Source organism: Balaenoptera borealis (assembly GCF_965194805.1).
Source record: "Balaenoptera borealis genome assembly, chromosome: 16".
NCBI classification, from domain to species: Eukaryota; Metazoa; Chordata; class Mammalia; order Artiodactyla; family Balaenopteridae; genus Balaenoptera; species Balaenoptera borealis.
The window spans coordinates 74597446-74618705 of record NC_138872.1 but is presented as its reverse complement, the minus strand read 5'-3'; the positions used below and the strand labels follow the sequence as shown (position 1 = coordinate 74618705).

The 21260-nt window shown below is 37.5% G+C and overlaps 1 protein-coding gene across 11 annotated transcripts in view; it reads right to left on the bottom strand.

Annotated features, from left to right (window-relative positions):
• Window positions 1–21260, bottom strand: part of CALN1 (calneuron 1) — a gene marked incomplete at its 3' end in the record, with an annotated part of 477379 nt that overhangs the window by 402191 nt on the left and 53928 nt on the right. For 3 of the 11 annotated variants that reach the window (XM_082358672.1, XM_082358674.1, XM_082358673.1), the window contains exon 2: window positions 2358–2504. The exons of the other annotated variants lie outside the window; for them this stretch is intronic. In XM_082358672.1, coding sequence (XP_082214798.1) covers window positions 2358–2368 — 11 coding nt within the window. In that variant the 5' untranslated portion in view covers window positions 2369–2504. The remainder of the gene's footprint in view (window positions 1–2357; window positions 2505–21260) is intronic. 11 annotated transcript variants of the gene reach the window in all.

Genomic DNA, 21260 nt, shown 5'->3' with positions numbered 1-21260 from the left:
GTTGATTGAAATCCAAATAAATCAGGAATCGCATTCAATATTATCAGACTAAGTATATTCTAACCTCCAGACAAAGATTGTTAGATTAGATATAAGTAGATTAGATGTAGATTTTGCTCATAACCAACACACATTAAATAGGAGGCTGCAGGATTTTCAAACATGAAAGGATGGTATATGCAACACTACCTGAAAGAAAGTTGGGACAGGTGTGCTAATATCAAACAGAGCAAATTTTAAGGCAGGAAGAGACTTAGGGCCTTTCTGTGGGTAAGAAGGAATCCAGGAGGCAGGATGCATGCCATGAAGGTGGTAGGTGTGTTTAGTAGGTAGCAGTCAACATTATCTTTACATAAATCTTTTGTTGACTTTGCCACTGATGACAGATGGAGAGGAATCAATAAACTGCATTTTTCTTCTCTCTCTGGTTGAAATTTTTTTAAATGCTGGGGTGAGGCAGACAGGGATCAAAATGTCAGCTTCTGTATGCTGCACGCAGAATTAGGTAATTTACCACCTGGCCAGTCACAGGAGGTGATGGGCCAATGCAAGCTCAAGGCCAGCAGTGCTCTTTTCAGACAGGAAGAGCCCATAAGGGAGAGAACAAGAGGCTGAGCTATCAGTCTTTTTCTTCCTCCAAACTTACCAATTAGAGATGTGAGTGAGGGAGCAGAGCTACACTAATTGATATCACCCCACGTGGAAACATGGAATCCAAGAAAAGATTTCCTACCACTCACTTTTCATTCTGTATTCCTATAAACTTGTTTCTCTACACTTCTGCCAATATTGGGTGCTATGAATACTTTAAAATTTTACCAATTGATTGGGCTAAAAATGTTAGCTCGTTATGGAGAAATTTTTCAACTACAGTTGTTGCCTGGGCCTCATTTTTGTAAGGTTCAGATTCGGTTGGTTTGGCATGACACATTTAAAACATTTTAAAACATTCAAAAATCTCATTCCTGACAATCATGTTATACAGCTAAGATTGAGAAAGCTCTGACATTTTATTGTGGGAGGGATGAATTGGTGGCAGCTAATGTTCTTCTCTACCTTGGATGTTCTGCTTTGATTAGAAACTTGCTCTATTTCCAATCGAATTCCTCCCTTTCCCAATCAGAAAGCTGGGATACATGAAAGTGGGTGGTGCCTGGACACAGAAGCCCCCCCCCTCCCAACTCCCTAGCCTCTCAGCTGCAGCTGATCTGAGGTGAAGGGGGAGCCTGTCTCCTTCTGGGCCCACCCCCCCTCTCCATATCTCTGCTCTAGCTTGGGGTGGGGAATGCTATCAGGGAGGCTGTTAGGCCGACAGCACTGTGCTGGTTCTCAAGCTCAGGAAACTTGGTCAACCCCCAGCATCCTATTTCATTTTGGTTCCAGTTGTGCTGTGTCTGGCGACTATTCCTCAGCATTTGTAGGAAGAGGATGAGGTTGTCCCAAAGTTTCAACTTAGCTTTCGTTTTAGTTGGTAATGCCTTTGTTGATTTTGTAAGTTTCAAGCAAGAAGCTTTAAAAATGTCTACTTAGTTTTCATTTTAGTTGGTAATGCCTTTGTTGATTTTGTAAGTTTCAAGGAAGAAGCTTTAAAAATGTCTACTTTCGCTGCCATGTTTCCTGGAAGTCCCTCCTTCCTCCCCTGAATTAAAAAAAAAAGCTCAGAAGTATATACACTGAAAAGCAATGAATGCTTGCTCCAGGCTTTCTCACCCACCCTGAGGCAACTATGTTTAAACAGATCTGTTTCAACATGTACAGACTAAATAATAGGTTCAGACTTTTTCTTTAACTTACACATTTTATATATTTTGATTCTTTTATATTTTGATTTATGGTTGTTTTTAGATCTTTGATTATTTACTGTATCAGTTGGATTGGGCTAGGCTATGTGTCTAATTCTATCAATTTTGCTTTATATATTTTCAGCATATGTTATTAGGTGTATCCAATCCATCTCTAAGTCTCCTCAAATGGTTCAAAATTCCAAAGTAAAGAACAATATTCAGGAAAACATCTCCCTTCTACCTGTCTTCCAGATACTCTTCTCTCCTCCCATCAAGCAAGCACTATCATTGCCTTCTTGTGTGTCCTGCCAGAGATATTGTACAGATATATGCTGCTTCTTTACACAAACGGTACCACACTGTATAGATTGCTTTGCACCCTTCTTTTTCACTTGGCAGGATACTGTTTTTCAGTAAAATTTACATCTAGAGGTGCTTGGATCTTATGTGTGCCCATTTGATGACTTTTGATAAATGATACACCTATGTGACCACCTTAAAATCAAGATTCAAATATTTCCATCACCCAGAGTCATGTTAGTTTCATACCGTACGCATTTCTTAGTTTGTTACCTTGTCTCCATAGCCAATAGAATACTCTATCCAAGTTGCCATCCTCTCTCTACCAGCTTATCCGGTGGCCAAGGGATGGGGCTCCCAGCATCACACTCCAGCAGAGTGGTTTTCTCAAAGGCTCATCTGGTCTGGGCACCACTCCATCTATAAAATACACTTCTGTGACTTTTCTTTGCTCTCTGGACGAAGATCCAAATTCCTCCATGGACAATGACCCCACCCCATCCACCCCGCCCATGGCCTGGTTCCATGACCTCTCTGTGCTCATCTGATATCATTTTTTACTGTGTATTCATTCTGCCTTTCCACACTGCTGTTTGTCATTTAGTTCTACCTGCGTGCCGGGCTCCCGCCCATCTCTCAGATAGTCCCCTGTGTTCTTTTGTCTTCAGGACCCTGCTCGTGCAGCCCCATCTTCACAGAACTAATGGTACTTATCTTCCGGATCTCAGCCTAGTCAACACCTCCTCAGGGCAGCATTCGTTTCCTGTTGACTGCCCTGACCAGCTCATACCTCTCTGTTAAATGTTCCCCTTTACAGAACTAATTGCAGCTGAAAGTTTACATTAATTTATGTGATCATTTGAATAATGTCTGTTTCCCCCATTCGAAGGTAAGTTCCATGGGTACAGGGACTATACTTATGTTCAACATTGCATCTCCAGGGACTAGCACAGTTGGCACTCTATAAATTCTAATTGAAAAATAAATTAACACATTCAGCATATTTTGCAGCCATTGAAAAAATGGAAACAGATCCGTAACTCCTTATTGATTCCAAAAACATTTTCTAAAAGGGAGGGAAGGAGGGACAGTTCTTTTTGCAGAGGAATGCCAACTAATAAATATAAAAGGAATAATAGAAGGCTTCCCTGATGCCACAGTGGTTGGGAATCCGCCTGCCAATGCAGGGGACATGGGTTCGATCCCTGGTCTGGGAAGATCCCACATGCCACGGAGCAACTAGGCTCATGAGACACAACTACTGAGCCTGTGCTCTAGAGCCCACGAGCCACAACTACTGAGCCCATGTGCCACAACTACTGAGCCCACGTGCCTAGAGCCTGTGCTCCGCAACAAGAGAAGCCACTGCAATGAGACGCCTGCACACCACAATGAAGAGTAGCCCCCGCTAACCACAATTAGAGAAAGCCCACACGCAGCAAGGAAGACCCAATGCAGCTAAAAACAAATAAAAAAATAAATGGTTGGGGGAGAAAAGAATATGTGACAGAGATTTTATGCAGTCTGCAAAACCTAAAATATGTACGATCTAGCCCTTTACAGAAAAGTTTGCCTACCTCTGCATTAGATAAAAGCTAGAGAACAGAATATGGAGAAATCTGGCAGGTGTGACTTTTTCTAATTTTAAATTTAGCAGAACAAATAGTGGGGCATACTGGCATGTAGGTCCTAACGTGATACACTGATAGAATAACATCACATATGTAGTATTCTTGCCAAAAATGCATAACCTGATTCCAAACACAAGGAAACATCATACAAACTCAAACTGAAGGAGCTTCTGCTAAACAACTGATCTCAGCTCTGCAAAAATGTCAATGCCACAAAATACATAAAAAGAGGCTAGGAAACTGTTCTGGATTAAAGACCTGACAACTACATGTAATGTGTAATTATGATTGCATCTTAGATTTAAAACAAACAACTGTAAAGGACATGATGGCAATTATGGCAACAATCAGGGAAATTTTATGTTGGTCTGTATTTACTATATTAATGTTAAATTTCTTGAGTATGATAATTATATTGCGGTCATGTAAAGGAATGTAGTTGTTCTTAAGAAATATATGCTGAATATTTAGGAGTGAAGTCTGTCATGATGTCTTCAATTTATTCTCATCTAATTTTCAAAAGGTTCAGGGGACAGAGAATGAGAGAGAGAGAGAGAGAATGAGTGGGGATGATGTGAAAGGGTAGAAGGGTTTTTTTAAAAACTATTTTTGCAATTTTTCTCTAGGTTTAACATTTGTTAAGTAAAAAATTAGATAAAGAATGAAAACATCATACATGCTTATATAAGCATAAAAAATGGGTTTAATAAAAACCAAACTGGCAGCATTGGTTGTCAGTCACCTCTGGGGGGTAGAATGGGGTGGAATTTGAATGAGGCGTAACTACTATCACATTACTTATTCTATTTACTTCTGCCTTGTTGGCATTTGCTACAATGAGAATGTATTTTTTTAATATTTTGTATTTTAAAAAGCTTACTTTTTGTCATTTAAAAAAAAATGTCCATTGATTATTCATGTACAAATCAGAATTAAACATCAATGATTAAGCACCTCTCCAAGTACGCCCAATCCCTCTCACCACACTTCTGGAGCCCCTGGATTTCCCAGACCCGACAACCAGGCTCAGCAAGAAGCTTCTAGAACCTTGGCCCCTAGGGCTGGATGCTAAGTATTTGAATATCACTTCCCATAAAATCCATTAATATGTAGAATGAATATTAAATAAAGATTCCACCTATCTAGAGGTTAACTTGTAGATGTTTTTAAAAAGTTTACCATGATATCATACGTTGTATGTACCACACATACATGATAACATAGTTTACCAGGTTATCATACACTGGACTCAGGAAGAGTTAACTGAAGGGGGGAAGGAAAAGGAAGAGAAATAAGGGGAAGAGTAGGGAGAAAATAACCTGATTCCTTATTTTTCAGAGGAAAGGTTCAAATAGGACCTGTTTCATTTCAAACTGTTTAATTGAAAAACATGTTTAAGCATGTAAATTAAGTTATAAATTAGTGGAACTAAATATCCATATAACATACATTCCAAAGAACCAAAGAGAAAAATAGATTTTTTTAAAATAAATTTATTTGGCTGCATTGGGTATTCGTTGCTTTGCACGGGCTTCAGTAGTTGTGGCACACGGGCTCAGTTGCTCCACGGCATATGGGATCTTCCCGGACCAGGGATCGAACCTATATCCCCTGCACTGGCAGGCAGATTCTTAACCACTGTGCCACCAGGGAAGTCCAAAAAAAGATTTTTAATTATATGACATATAATCAAAATGTAACGTTATTCTTCTCTTATCAGATTGACAGGAGTTAAAAATATAGAGAAAATCCACTGTGAGTGAAGAAATAGGAAAATGTTCCCTTAGTCAATGTTGGTGAGATTGTAAATTGTACCTGTTTTCAAGATGGAAACTGGACAATGTGTTTCAAAATTTAAATGTACGTGGGCATACCCTTGGATGCCGAATTTCAGTTCTAAGCATTTATCCTGAAGTGATAATCAGTCTATTGAATAAATATATGTTTCTAAGGATACAAAATACTGCATATTATTGAAAATTGAAAGCAAAGTAGAAGCCCATCAATAAACAACTAAATGATTAAAGCCTGGTACATCCATATAATGAATAATATTAACTGAGAAGGAAAGACGCATCTGACTTATTGTTCCGTGATTAATGCAAGTTACAAAATAGTTTGTCTAGTATGATACCATTTATTCAAAGTTATATACATTTTAATTGCATGTATAGGACTCAGCAATTTCTTTCATAAGTATATAACCAATAAAAAAGGCATACATTTGCTCATAAAAGACATACACTCGAATATTTATAGCAGCACTATTCATAATAGCCCCAAACTAGAAGCCACCCAGATGCCTACCAACAATAAAATGGATAAATAAATTATGATATATTCACACAATGGAGTGAGAATGAACCTCCACTGTGAATGAACTACAACCCCTAAAACGTTATGGATGAACCTCACAAATACAACATTGAGTGAAAGCAGACAGATAAAGCTGAATACATGCTCATGGTTACATTTAAATAAAATTTTGAACCTGGCAAAAGTAATCTATGCCATTAGAAGTCAAGACAGTAGTTATCCTTGGGTTGGTGGGGAGTGGGTTATGACTGGAGTGGATACAAAGATGCCTTCTGGAACGCGGCAAGGTGTTGTTAACTGACTGAGTCCTGGTTACGTGGGTGTGTTCAGTTTGTGGTAATCTGTACACTTATGATTTGTGTACTTTTCTGGACACACACACAGACACATACACACACACAAACACACACAAAGGGTATACACACACAGAAAGATGTCAGGAAGGATGCTGGCAGAAATGTTAATAGTGGTCTTATCTGGAGAGGGAGTTTAGCATTATTTGGCTTCCTTCTGTATAATTTGTCTGTATCAATAGATTTATATACAAAAAAATACAACTTAACTGAAGGAATGAAAATAAATTTACTGAACATTCACCTCAAGAAGTCAGAAAAATAAACAATCAAAATGGGAAAAAGGTTGAATGCAGTAATCAAGAAAAGAGCTAAAAAACAATCAGAAAATATGGAGATAGCCTGGAAGTGCTTGATACACTTGCTTTCAAATGACCACTAACGAACTTATGATTTTACAGAAAAAGACAAAGTGGAAAATAGCATTTTAACCATAAACCAAAGAATTAGGGGGATTTCTCCTGATTTCACCGTCACAGAGAATGAGTTGAAAACTCATTTTAAAAACAGGCTTATTGAGATATAATTTACATATAATAAACTGCATATAAAGTGTACAATTTGATAAGTGTTTAAGGCATGTATACACCTGTTAAACAATCACCACAATCAAGATGACAAATATATCCATTGCCCCCCAGTTTCCTCATATCTCTTTGTAATCCCTTCCTTCCTCTTACTTCACCTTTTCCCCTCACCCACAGGAACCATTACAGTTTCTATTTTCTAGAATTTATAGAAGCAGAATTGTACTATATGCACTTCTGTTATCTGGCTTCTTTACTGTAGTATAATTATTTTTAAAATCATCCTTAATTTTATATGTAACAATAGTTTGCTGAGTAGCATTATACTGTTTGAATAGATCGTAATTTGTTAATCCACTAACCTATTTTTTTTTTTAATTTTTTTAAACTCTTTATTAGAGTATAATTGCTTTACAATGGTGTGTTAGTTTCTGCTTTATAACAAAGTGAATCAGTTATGCATATACATATGTCCCCATATCTCTTCCCTCTTTCATCTCCCTCCCTCCCACCCTCCCTATCCCACCCCTCTAGGTGGTCACAGAGCACCAAGCTGATCTCCCTGTGCTATGCAGCTGCTTCCCACTAGCTATCTATTTTACGTTTTGTAGTGTATATATGTCCATGCCACTCTCTCACTTTGTCCCAGCTTACCCTTCCCCCGCCCCGTATCCTCAAGTCCATTCTCTAGTAGGTCTGCATCTTTATTCCACTAACCTATTGATGGACATTTAAGTTGCTTCCAGTTTTGACTATTACAAATAAAGCTGCAATGAGCAGTCATGTTTAAGTCTTTGTATGAACGTATGCTTTCATTTCTGTTGGTTAAATATCTAGAAGTGGCATGGCAGATCATATGACAGATGTATAAAGAATGCAAAAAATAATGTATTAAGATGTATGTTTAACTGTTTTAAAAAACTGTCAAATTGTTACACAAAGTGGTTCTACCATTTTACATTCCCACCAGCAGTGTATGAGCGTTCCAGCGGTTCTGCTTTCTCACCATCACTTGGTATAGTCAGTCATTGTAATTTTAGATATTTTAATAGGTGTGTAATGGCACCTCATCATATTTTTGATTTGCATTTCCCTAATGATTGATGATGTTGAATATCTTCTCAGGGGCTTATTTGCCATCTGTATATCTTCTTTGGTGAATTCTCTGTTTATATCTTTAACCCACTTTTATACTGGGTTGTTTTTTATTGAAATTGGAGAGCTCTTTATATGTTTTATTATATATAAATTTATTTACTTTTATTTATTTATTTTTGGCTGTGTTGGGTCTTCGTTGCTGCGCGCGGGCTTTCTCTAGTTGCAGCGAGCAGGGGCTACTCTTCATTGTGGTGTGCGGGCTTCTCATTGCGGTGGCTTCTCTTGTTGCGGAGCACGGGCTCTAGGCGTACAGGCTTCAGTAGTTGTGGCACGCAGGCTCTGTAGTTGTGGCTTGCGGGCTCTAGAGCGCAGGAGAAAGCTCTTTATATGTTTTGGATACAAGTCTTTTATAAGACATGTGATTTACAAATATTTTCACTGAGTCTGTGGCTTGTCTTTTCATTCTCTTAACGTATCTTCCAAAGAGAAAGTTCTTAACTTCGATGAAGTCTAGTTTATTGATTTGTGCTTTTATGGATCATTCTTTTGGGGTCATATTTTTAAAATATTTGCCTAATCCAAGGTCACAAAGTTTTTCTCCTATGTTTTCTTCTAGAAGTTTTATAATTTTTTCTTTAAATTTAGGTCTATGATTCATTATGAGTTGAGTTGCATATATAGTGAGATGTAGGGATTGAAGAATATATGTATATATGTATGTATTACATATGGGTATCCAGGTGTTTCAACAGGTTTTGTTGACAAAACTATGCTTTCTCCATTGAACTGCCTTTGCACTTTTCTTGAAAAATCAATTGACCAGGCTTCCACTTCTGGGTAAGATGAAGTAAACATACTGCACCTATATCTTCCACTGAATGCAGCCTAAAATCAGAGCAGAATTCATGGAGCAGGTATTTGAGGACTCTGAAAATAACTCCTAACAGGCAGACTGAGGAAGAACATGAAAACCCAAAGGACCACCAAATGATGGTGAGTTTATCCTTTCTTTCTTCTGGTATTTACAGGCTTGAATTCAGTGCAGTCTGAAACTTGAAAGTGAGCATTAGCACAACAGAGGGGCCCCCAGGAGATGCCTCAAGTTCTGGGTGGATGAATAGGAAAGTGGTTTCCAAACACACACACACAGAATGGAAATTCCCCATCATTCTTTATTTTTTCTCTGTGCTCTTGTGCCTCAGCCCCCAAACAATCCTTGGAAGCAGAAGTAGCAGTGGCAATGGGAGCTGGTTGGAGCCTAAAACTTTGAGGAAGGAGAACCATCTTCTATGATCAGATAATATGTGGTCCCAAAAGCACAGCAAGAATCTCCATTTCTTCTTGTCTCCCTCTGTCCTCCCTTGGCTTGTCCCAGACATAAGTGCAGTTGCACAAAGGGTACAGTAGATTGGGGTAACTAAAGTTGCAGCTTTCTAGCTAGAGGACCAAATTAGAGGGTATCAGAGAAGTAAAAACTGCTGAAAAGATCATGGGTAGGAAAAAGTTGCTAAAGTGGTTACTTCGAGTTTTTTATGAACTTTGGGACTCAATTTCACATGAGTAGATTGATCTGACCTTTACAAGCACACAGAGACTTTGAGAACTGAATAATGGATTAGATAATAGCCCAGGTGCCAAACTAGTCATTGGTATCACACACCAGTGTGACAGATCTGAATAGCAATGCAAAGGCTTTGAAAACTTAACTGCAACTGGAACTACAACCAACATAAAATTGGTCAGAACTTGAGGCCTGAATCCAACCAGGCTGATTGCCTGCTAAAACACACCAAAAAATCAATATTATCCATAGTGTATAAACAAGACCCTGAATCACATAACAAAATATTCTAAATGCCCAGAATACAATCCTAAATTCTCAAAATACAAAGAACCAAGAAAATCTAAACTTGCTTGGAATAAAATAACCAACAAATGTCAATGCCAAAAGGACACAGACATTGGAATTCTGACAGATATTTTAAAGTAGCTATCACAAAATTCTCCAAGTAAAGGTGAAAACTTTTGAAAAGAGTGAAAAGAGAGAAAGCCTCAGCAAAGAAATAGAAGATATAAAGAATAACAAAACAGAAATTTCAGAACTTAAAAATACAGTAACCAAAATGAAAACACACTTGATGAGTGCCACATGATATGATAAAGGAAGGAGCCAGAAAACTTGAAGATAGACCCACAGAAATCATGCAATCTGAACAACACAGAAAAAAAAAGTTTGAAAAAAAAGTGAACAGAGCCTAATAGACCTATGGGACAATGCCAAAAGGTATAATACTATTCACGTTACCAGAGTCCTAAAGGAGAAGAAAAAGAATGTGGTACAGAAAAAGTAAAGATATGATGGCTGAAAACTTCCCAAATTTGGCAAAAGATATGCACCTACAGATCCAAGAAGCTCAGAGAACTACAAGAAGGTAAATCCAAAGAAATCATGCCAAACACACCATCAATTGATGAAACTAAGACAAAGAAAAAAAATTTGAATCAGACAAACGAAAATGGCCCACTGCTTGTAGGAGAACAATGTGAATCACATAACTGTGGATTCCTCATGAGAAGTCATGAAGGTCAGAAGGAAATGGAACAATACTTTTAAAGTGCTGAAAGAAAAGAACTGTTGACCAAGATTTCTGTATACAGTAAAAATATCCTTCAAGAATGAAGGTGACATAAAGACATTCTCAGATGCAGGAAAATGAAGAGAATTTCTTGCCAGCATACCTGCTCTAAAAGAAGTTCTTCAGACAGAAGGTAAATGATACAAAGGAAACTTGGAACATTGGGAATGAAGGGAAAGAAACATAAAAGTAAATATCAGAGTTAATGTAATAGACTATATTATTCTTCTGTTGAAATATGCTTAATGGATGAAAGTAACAATTATAACACTATCTGAGGAGGTTTCCAATGTATGTAGAAGTAATATATAAGACAACCATAACATAAAAGAAGAGAATAAAGGGCCTACATGGTGGCAAGATTTCTACTTTCCACTTGAAGTGATAAAATAGGGAGTGATTATCAGTGAAAATGACAGAGTAGGGAAGTCTAAAATTCTGCCCTTACAAAAAAGTAATGAAAAAAACTGGCCAAAAAAAGAGAGAGAGAGAATTCACTATTTTGGAAGTCTGGAAACTAGCCAAAAGCTTGCAGAAACCAGGAACCACTTACTCAAGAAAAATGGGTGAATCTTGGTAAGAACAATGAGCTTTGTGGTGTGTTAACTTATCCTAGTCCCTGTCTCCCAGATCAGTAGTAGCCTTGAAAATGGCACTCCACATCTTCAGTTCTGGTACCAGAGATAGCAGAACGGATCTCACTCACAAAGAATTTAATTATTTTGTTTTATTTTGTACCTGTCTGGTGCCTCAAAAGACTTGACTTTATCTCATCTAACTTGGAACTTGTTCAGTTCTAAAGCCACTGCCCAGGGGTCATTAGTTGAAAACATTTGCAGGCAAATGTTTTAGCCACTGCTGTCTTAAACCAGTGGATAAGAGTTGGGGTAAACAATAGATTAACCAAAAAGTTTGGGAGGAAAGCCTGGGAAACTGGATGTTTGAGGGGAAAAGGACTTTGAAAAGCTCTAATATATTCCTGGGGATTTAGAAGGTAACATACATTCCCAGGGTTGTGGGCATGCTCAGGAAAGACCTGAGTACTTTCCTGAAAGTACTCACCTCTGGCTGATCTTTAGGCTCTATGCAAGCAGAAAGTGAAGACTTGAGGATGAGTCATTAACTTCCTGACTGAATGTTAAAGGCATACCCCAACTGAGCCCCTCCGCAAAGACTGGGAAATTTGTTGGCTCCAAGAATTTAAGGAAATCTCTGTCCAATCATTGGCTGACTACTAAGTTAACAGAAAAGAGACTTCTGTGGCCACCCATGACAAAGAATACAGACTTTACAAAAGTAGTTCAGAGAAGTCACTAAACAAACAAAAACTAACAACTAAAACAAGTAGCAACAACAAGTCCTGGGGAGAGGAAGGGGATCTAAATTCCAAAATTTTCCCATTATAATAGTCAAAATGTCTAGTATTTAAGAAAAAATATAAGACATGCAAAGAAACCAGGAAGTATTGCTCATATGGTCCTCAGAGAAAAAGACAATCAATAGAAACTATCCTTGAGGGAGCTGAGATGTTGGACTCACTAGACAGACTTTAAATTAGCTATTTTTAAACTGTTTAAAGAGCTAAAGGAAAATATATCTAAAGAACCAAAGAACAGTACTCCCCAAACTGACCTACAGATTTAATGAAATCTATATCAAAATTTCCACTGACTTTTTACAAAAATGGACAAGCTTATCCTAAAATTCATATGGAATTTCAAGGGACCCTGACTATCCAGACAGTCTTGAAAAAGAGAACAAAGTTTGAGGACTCACAGTTCCTGATTGCAAAGCTTATTACAAAGCTATAGTTATTAACACAGTGTGGTACTGGCATAAGGATAAAAATATATATCAGTGGAATAGAATTGAGAGTCCAAAAAAATAAAACCCATATGTTTATGATCAACTGATTTTTGACAAGGTGCCAAGATCATTCACTGGGGAAAAAACAGTCTTTTCAACAAGTGGTGTGGGGACAACTGGATATCCATAACACAAAAGGACAAATTTGAACACCTACTTCACACCATATATAAAATAAACTCAAAGTGTATCAAAGACAAAAATGAAAGAGCTAAAACTATAAAATTCTTAGAAGGAAATATAGGTATAAATCTTCATGACTTTGGGTTAGGCAACAGCTTCTTAAATAAGGCACAGGGATCACAAGCAGTGAAAGAATAAACAGATAAATTGGACTTCATTTAAATTAGAAACTTCTGTGAATCACAGGACACTATCAAGAAAAGACAACCCACAGAATGGGAGAAAATATTTACAAATCAAATATCTGATAATGGTATAATATCTAGAATATAAAGAACTCTTTCAACTCAATAACAAAAAGACAACACATTTTAAAATGAGCAAAGGATTTAAATAGCTATTTCTTCAAAGAAGATCTACAAATGATCAGTAGATATACAAAAAGATGCTCAACATCATTAGTCATTAGAGAAATGCAAATCAAAACCAAAATGAGATTAAAATCCACTAGGATGGCAATAATAAAAAAATTTTAAATAATAATAGTGAAATTAATAAATGTTTGCAAGGATGTGGAGACAGTGTAACTCTTGTGCATTCCTGGTGGGAATGTAAAATGATATCATGACTTTGGGAAACAGTCTGGCAATTCTTCAAAAAGTTAACATAGAGCTACCATTCAACCTAGTAATTCCACTCCTGGGATATACAAAAAGAACTGAAAACATATGTTCACACAAAAACTTATACATGAATGTTCTTAGCAGCATTATTCATAATAGCTAAAAACTGGAAACACCCCAAATGTCCATCAACTGATGAATAAACAAAATATAGTGTATCCATACAATGGACTATTACTCAGCCAAATAAAAGGATGAAGCACTGATACATGCTACAGCATGGCTGAACCTGAACACATTATGCTAAGTGAAAGAAATCAGACACAAAAGGCCACTTACGGTATAATTCCATTTATAAGAAATGTCCAGAATAGACAAATCCATAGAGACAAAGTGTAGATTAGTGGTTGCCATAGGATGGGGAGAAGAGGGAAACGGGAGGTATGGGATTTCTGTTTGGGTTGATGGAAATGTTCCAGAATTAGTCAGCTGTAATAGCTGTACAACACTATGAATATACTATCAACCACTGAGGTATATACTTTAAAATGTTGAATATTATGCTATTCTATGATATTTATGTTAATAAAACAATTTTTAATAAACAAATTTTTAAAATATGGATTCTAATTAGATTGTGAGAAGTTCATTATGTATATTGTGATTCCTAAAGCAAAAGGAGAAATATTATGCAAAGAGATGTAGTAAAAAATAATGGACAAATTAAAATGAAATACTAAATGAACAAATAACCCAAAAGAAGGAAGGAGTGGGGAATAGAAGAATGAAAACAGAGTATATAAACACTAAGAAACAATAAAATTATAGACATAAATCAAATATATTAATAATTACATTAAATATAAAGTGTCTAAGTACAATGAAAAGACAGAGATTGCCAGAATGGATAAAGATTATGACTGAACTATATGCTATCTATAAGAAACTAATTTCATATATAATGATATAGGTAGCTTATAAGTAAAAGAATGGAAAAAGGATATACAATGCAAATACTAATCAGGAGAAAGCTAAAGTTGCAATATTAATATCAGACAAAGTAGACATCTGAGCAAAAAAATTACCATGCAAAAGTAGAAGCTTAGATTTGAGACCTTAGGTTTGAGACCTTTCTCTTTTTCTAATATGGATACTTAGTGCTATAAATTTTTCTTTAAGTACTGGTATAGCTACATGCCACATATATTTTCATTCAGTTCAACATACTTTCAGTTTCTCTTTTGAGTTCGACTCATAGGTAATATATGTAGAAGTACATTATTTAATTCCCAAATACTTTGGGGCTTTTCTAAATATCTGCCTGCTATTGAATTGTAATTTAATTTCACGATGATATTTGAACATATCTTCTGTGACTTGAATTCTTTTAAGTTATTTATTTATTTATAGCCCACAGTATGATACATCTTGGTAAGTGTTCCATATTTACATAAAAAGAATGTGTATTCTGCTGTTGTTAGAAGGAGTATTCTATAAACTCTAATTACATCAAGTTGAATGGTAGTGTTATTCAACTCAAGTCTGTGATAGTGTTAAGATATCCAACCATATTGGGGATGGTGGTGTGCTGAATTGGGCGATTGGGATTGACATGTATACACTGATGTGTATAAAATTGATGACTGATTAAAAAATAAATAAAAAATAAAAATAAATAAAAATAAAAAAATATTTACAACTCAGTATGGCACATAACATGAGCTTCATAAATGTTAGATTAAAAAAAATGCTGGTGCAACTAAGAAGCCTGCCTGCCACAACTAAGACCCAGCACAACCGAATAAACAACAACAACAACAAAAAGATATCCAACCATAACTGTAGATATGTCTATTTCTCCTTAAAATCATATCAGTTTTTACTCCAGCATTTTAAAGCTCTGCTATGTCTGAGGTCCTCCTCCCCGCACTGAGGCCTGGAAACCCTTTAGGCAGTAATTTGGGGCAATCATAGCACTCACTTTGTTTCCTGTTTCTTAGGTCTCCCTATTTTTCATTGCCCTATTATAATACCTTGAAAACCATTGTTTCATATACTTATCTAGTTTCTGTTGTTGTTGTTGCTACTGTTTCAGATGAAGGCTATCAGATGACACTGTAATATGTAGGAAGGGAAATGTCATCCTAAAGGCTCAGGGAAAGAGCCTGTTCTTGAAGATGCCGTCTTAAGAAACAGAAGTAAATTTTAGAAACCATGTCCTCAGAGTCATCATAAGGATAAAGAAGGCATGAACTTTGTGAGACGGGGACACAGAGAGAGCAAATCAAGGTGAAGGCAAAGAGGCAAGCAGGAAAAGGAGGAAAAAGGAAAGATGTATCTGGCAGAATGCAAGTCCTCATCAGAGGCAATAAAGAGTAGATGTTTCATTGGAAAACAAATCAAAGATTTGATGTGGGAGAAAAATTAGAAGAGCCCTCTCAGAATGCAGAAGGAAAGGACAAAGATATTAATATGTTGAAAGAAAAATGTATTATGTATGTAGGGCAAAGAAATGGAGATGCAACCTAATGGAGAATTATAGGTGGTCCCAAGAAATAAACCAAAACTATAGAAAAAGCAGTTATAATTAAAAAAAAAAGAAAAATTTTGAATTGATTAAAGAATAAGGATGAAGATCAAAGTGGATCACATGTTGCTGGCAAAATTAATAAGAAGAAACTTACACATAGAGATGTGCTGTTAAAATTTTTTTAATTCTAGGACGGGGGCAGGGGGTATCACTGGAATGTATAGGCAATACACAACACAACACAACACAACACAAAACAAAAAAAACCCCAAGCCTCTCGGAAGGGCTCTAAGTTGAATCAATACTGTACGTGTTGGTGACAAGCCCTCTAGCTCATTGAAGTCCATGGGCGTGGTCCAGTCCTGTCCCAGCACTGGCCACACCCACAAGGACCAGCAATAGAAACTTTCCTATCAGGCACCAGAGGGTCACAGGAGAGGACGTATCACCTTGATGATGAAAGATGATGAAAATAGAAATATGTCAACCGTCAGGTGCACAGGCATGTGAGAAACACCTCTGGAGACTTTGGGGAGCTTAGGTTCCTCAAAAGTGAGGGGCAGGCAGTCAGAAAAATGACTACTTGGTGACTATTCTCATCACTGCTTTTAAAACTCAGGTCTATTTTTGGTTAGAATGTGAGCCCCGGAGAGCAGGACCTATGTGATACTGTCTCCACTTTTGTCCCCTGTAGCTGGCACAGAAGGTCCTTGTGTAGCTGCAAATACACGTCTCTATTCACACCTCCTGGGGGTTGTTCTGGGAAGGGGTGGAGGTAGTCTTTATACTGAGGAGAAAAGTCCTATATAAACATTGAGTCCTGCCCAGTCTAGAGAAACAGCGGTGAATTCATAGCTGATTTCCAATCCATAGTGTAGCTAAGGGTGGGAATATAGAGCAGGTTGACCCTGTTGCAACATGATCATCACATAATCCTCGTTTCTTGTGCATAATTGCATCCCTGAGAATGACTTAGAGAAAGAAGGAGGCAAAATGCTTTCTCCATTATGGGCAGGGGACATTTTGCAGATTATGTTACCCTTAATAAAATAGTTTTCTTGTTTTATATGGACTTATCCTGAACTATCTCTGGGAATTATTGATTGTCCTTGTGGGGTATTTGCAAATGTGTGCATGCATGCATATTCTCTCCAATATTCCCTCCTAGGAGACCAGAAGATCACAAGGAGAATGAAAGCATATGTTGATTTCAACAAATAGAGCTGGAACAAGTGGAGATCCATATGCAAAAAAAAATGAAGCCTAGACACAGAAATTACACCTTTCATAAAAATTAATTCAAATGGATCATAGGCCTAAATGCAAAATGCGAAACTAAAATTCCTAGGAGAAAATCTAGATGATCTTGTGTTTGGTAATGAGCTTTCAGGTAAAACACCAAAAGCATGATCCATGAAAGAAAAACTTGATAAGTTGAATTTTATTAAGATCAAAATCTTCTGCTCTGCAAAAGACACTGCTAAGAGAATGAAAAGACAAAACAACAAATTGGGGGAAAGTAACTGAAAAACATGTATCTGATAAAGGACTTATAGACAAAATATACAAAGAAGTCTTGAAACTCAACAATAAAAAAAACAAACAACCCAATGAAATATATGGGGAAAAGATCAGAACGGACACCTCACCAAAGGAAATATACAGATGGCAAATAAGCATATGAAAAGATGCTCCAAATCATATGTCATCAGGAAATGCAAATTAAAACGAGATACCACTACACGCCTATCAGAATGGCTAAAACCAAAAACAAAAATGACAATACCAATTGCTATCAAAAATATGAAGCAAAAGGAATTTTCTTCCTTGCTGGTGTAATACAAATACGGTACAGCCACCTTGGAAGACAGTTGGGAAATTTCTTACGAAGCTAAGCATAGTCTTAGCACACCATACAGCAATCATGCTCCTAGGTATTTAGCCAACTAATTTGAAACCTTATGTCCACAAAAAATCTGCATGCTGATTTATAGCATTATATTTACTTGTAAATGTATTTATATGTACAACTGTAAATATATAATATATAGATTTATAGCAGCTTTATTCATAATCACCAAAGCATCAGATGCAACCAAGATGCCCTTCAATAGGTGAATAAACTGTGGTGCATCTATAAAATGGAATATTATTCAACAATAAAAAGAAATGAGATACCAAGCCACAAAAAGACATAGATGGATCTTAAATGGATATATGTAAATGAAAGGAGCCAATCTAAAAAGGCTACATACTGTATGGTTCCAATTACTTGACATTCTGGAAAGGCAAAACTATAGAGATAGAAAAGATCAGTGGTTGCAGAAGTTCAGAAATCAAGGAGGAAGACTGACTAGGTGAAGCTCAGGGTATTTTTAGGGCAGCAAAACTATTCCGTATGATACTGTCATTGTGGATACATGACAATATGCACTTGGCAAAAACCACTGAACATCAGCACAAAGAGTGAACCTTAATGTATGCAACTTTAAGAAATCAGGAGGTCAGTAGGTATCCAGGATGGAATGCAGAATGTGACAAATCAATTTCTATTACACATGTATGAAGCAACCTCACTGAAGGGAGGAGTGCTGACATAAGTAACTTTGGAAATGAGTGGAATTTGGAAAACTAAAGGCAAAGGTGCTATAAAGCATTTTAGTTGATAAAGTTGTTTCCCACAGGTGTACGTGTTAACAGTTCTGATACTGCTATACATGTTAGTGCAGTTAAACAATTAAGTAAATGGATGGTGGATGATAGGAGCTAGATTTCTCTCTGATGGAGTGGGTGTTTACAGGTAAGAAAGGGGAGGCTGGTAGAAGGATCCATGTGGTAATGGATGTTGGAGACATCAGTATAGAGCTATATTTAGCTTGATATAGCTACAGATGTTACATATAGAAATATGTATAGATATGTGTATATACATACGTTAATATCTACATATATTTTTTCTTGCTCTGTTAGCTGAGAGGGCCTAGAAGCAACAATGCTTCAGTAGCAACAAGCATGCCTAGGGCTCAGACCTTGGTTTCTAACACCATTCTCTGATAAAAGAAACCAGGCCAGGAAACTGGGTCAGGAAATACACAAGATGAGTCTGGAGCATCCTGTAGTGTAAGGAAGTAAGAAAGTGTTCAAAACACAGGAGCCAAGAGCTCCCAGTGGCTAAGGCTACAACCCTTTGAGCAACGAAACAAAGTTGTATTGCATCTTTACCTAAAGTATGAAATAAATACCCATGAGTCCATACTAAATAAATGCATGACTGCATAAATAAATAAATGGGGGAAAAGAGACAAAATTTCCTGTACAGAATAATTCCAAATAATTTATGTAGATACTCTGCCTTCATGGAGATGGAGCCTAACTCCTTATTTCTTGTGTAGCCTGTGTATAGCAACTTCCTTCCAAAGAGTACAGTATGGAAAAGGGAAAAATTAGTAACTTTGGAGTGAAGAATCCTGACAAACACACCTCAGCCAGGTGGTCAGGGTCAACATCAACATCGATTAGACATGTTGATATTATGCACCCTTGGTATGATGTGATGAAAATGGCACTTGACTTTTGTCGTCTTCCTCCCCAATCCCATAACCTCAGCCTAATCATGAGAAAAGCAGCAGACAAATCCCAATTGAGGGACATTCATTTTTTTTTTTTGAGATTAATTTGTGTTTTTATTTGCCCGTATAATTTAACTACAGTGGCCTGCAAACTTTTTTGATCTAAAAAGTACATTTTACATCACAATCCAACAAACACACACACATATGTAATATGTATACATATATAAAAATGAAACAAAAGTTTTGCCAAAAACGTCTACCCTGAGTGTTCCTTTTTTTTTTTTTTTTTTAAGGCTTTTTTCTAAACCAAGGATGAACTGCACGGACACATCATAAGCACCAAAGTCCCCAGTTCATCTTAGGGTTCACTTTAATGAAGTGAATAGTGTTGCACGCTCTATGGGTTTGGACAAAAGTATAATGACATATATCCATCATTATAACGTCATACAAAGTATTTTCGCTGCTCATAAAAACTTCTGTACTCTTGGGTATTCATCTCCCCTCTCCCCACAAACTCCTAGCCACCATTGATCTTTTTATTGTCCCAACTGAAGAACATTCTACAAAATACCGGCCCAATACCCCTCAAAATTATCAAAGTCGTCAAAAACAAGAAAAGTCTGAGAAACTGTCACAGCCAAGAGGAGCCCAAAGCGACATGACAACTAAATGTAATGCCATATCCTGGATGAGATCCCGGAACAGAAAAAGGACATGAGATAAAACCTAAGGAAATGTGAACAAAGTATGGACCCTAGTTAATAATACTGTATCAATATTGATTCATTAATTGTAACACACATACAGTATTTGTGTGAAATGCGAATGGGAAGAACCTGAGTGTTAGGTATATGGGAACTCAATTATTGTCTCAATTTTTCTGTAAATCTAAAAGTGTTCCCCCAAAATAAAATTTATTTTTAAAATACGTTTAGTCTCTCATATTGTCTCCCATAGGTGATGTGTCTTGTCACACAGTCACAGGTATCCTGCTGGCCTCCAAACCTGAAGTTTAGAACTGGCGGATTGGGGGTCCTTCTTGTAGTTGGTGCAATGCTCCCAGGAGTCCTGGTATCTGCCCTTCCTGTTTGGCCTCCTCTCAGCTCTACATGGCTGACATCCCTGGGTCTCTGCTTTACCCTCCATCCAAGTCTGGCCCAGGAGTCTACACCCATCCTCTGTTCTGGGGACACCTTGGCGTTGCCTCTGTGGCAGACCAGCCGCCTCTTCATTCAGTGTCTCTGCCCCACAGCTACCCTGTTCCACTCTCCACACACTGAACCAGACCAGAGGTGATGTCTTGGGGCAGGTGCCCTATGTGGTGGGCTCCCAACATCCCCATGGAGGGCTGAGACCAGAGCCTCTGTCCTTAGTGCTGACCTCATGCAGCCCCTGGGTGCCGAGAGAGAGATGGAAGCAGCACATCCCTTAGCTCTCCTACCTCTTTCTCATTTCTCCTCCTCCCTCCAACCTCTAACCAGAAAATAAAGAAGTTTCCTTTACTTCTCCTGTGTCATCTGCTCCTTCTTCCCAGCTCCAGCCTCACCGTTAAGCCTGAAAGGTGGTCAGAGATACCTTCTTTACACTAGGAGAAGAATCCAAAGGTCTGAGTCTTCCCTATGAACTTTAATCTTGCAAGATTTCTCTGCCCATGAAGTCTGGCTTGGAAGCCCACTGTCTCCCCAAGAAATCAAACACCTGTCATCCTGCCCTGGGGTAAGAAGCCTCTTGACTTAGCCTCAGCCTTCATATTAACATGCACCCATATAATATTTGCCACAATGTTATTCTTATTACCTACTGCCAGGGTGGATTGAGTTCTATGGCTTGTCCCTGCGGGGGAGGAAGTCAGAGGGAGCTGGGTCCTGTAGTCGGGAACGGGTTTCCTAAAAAGAGAT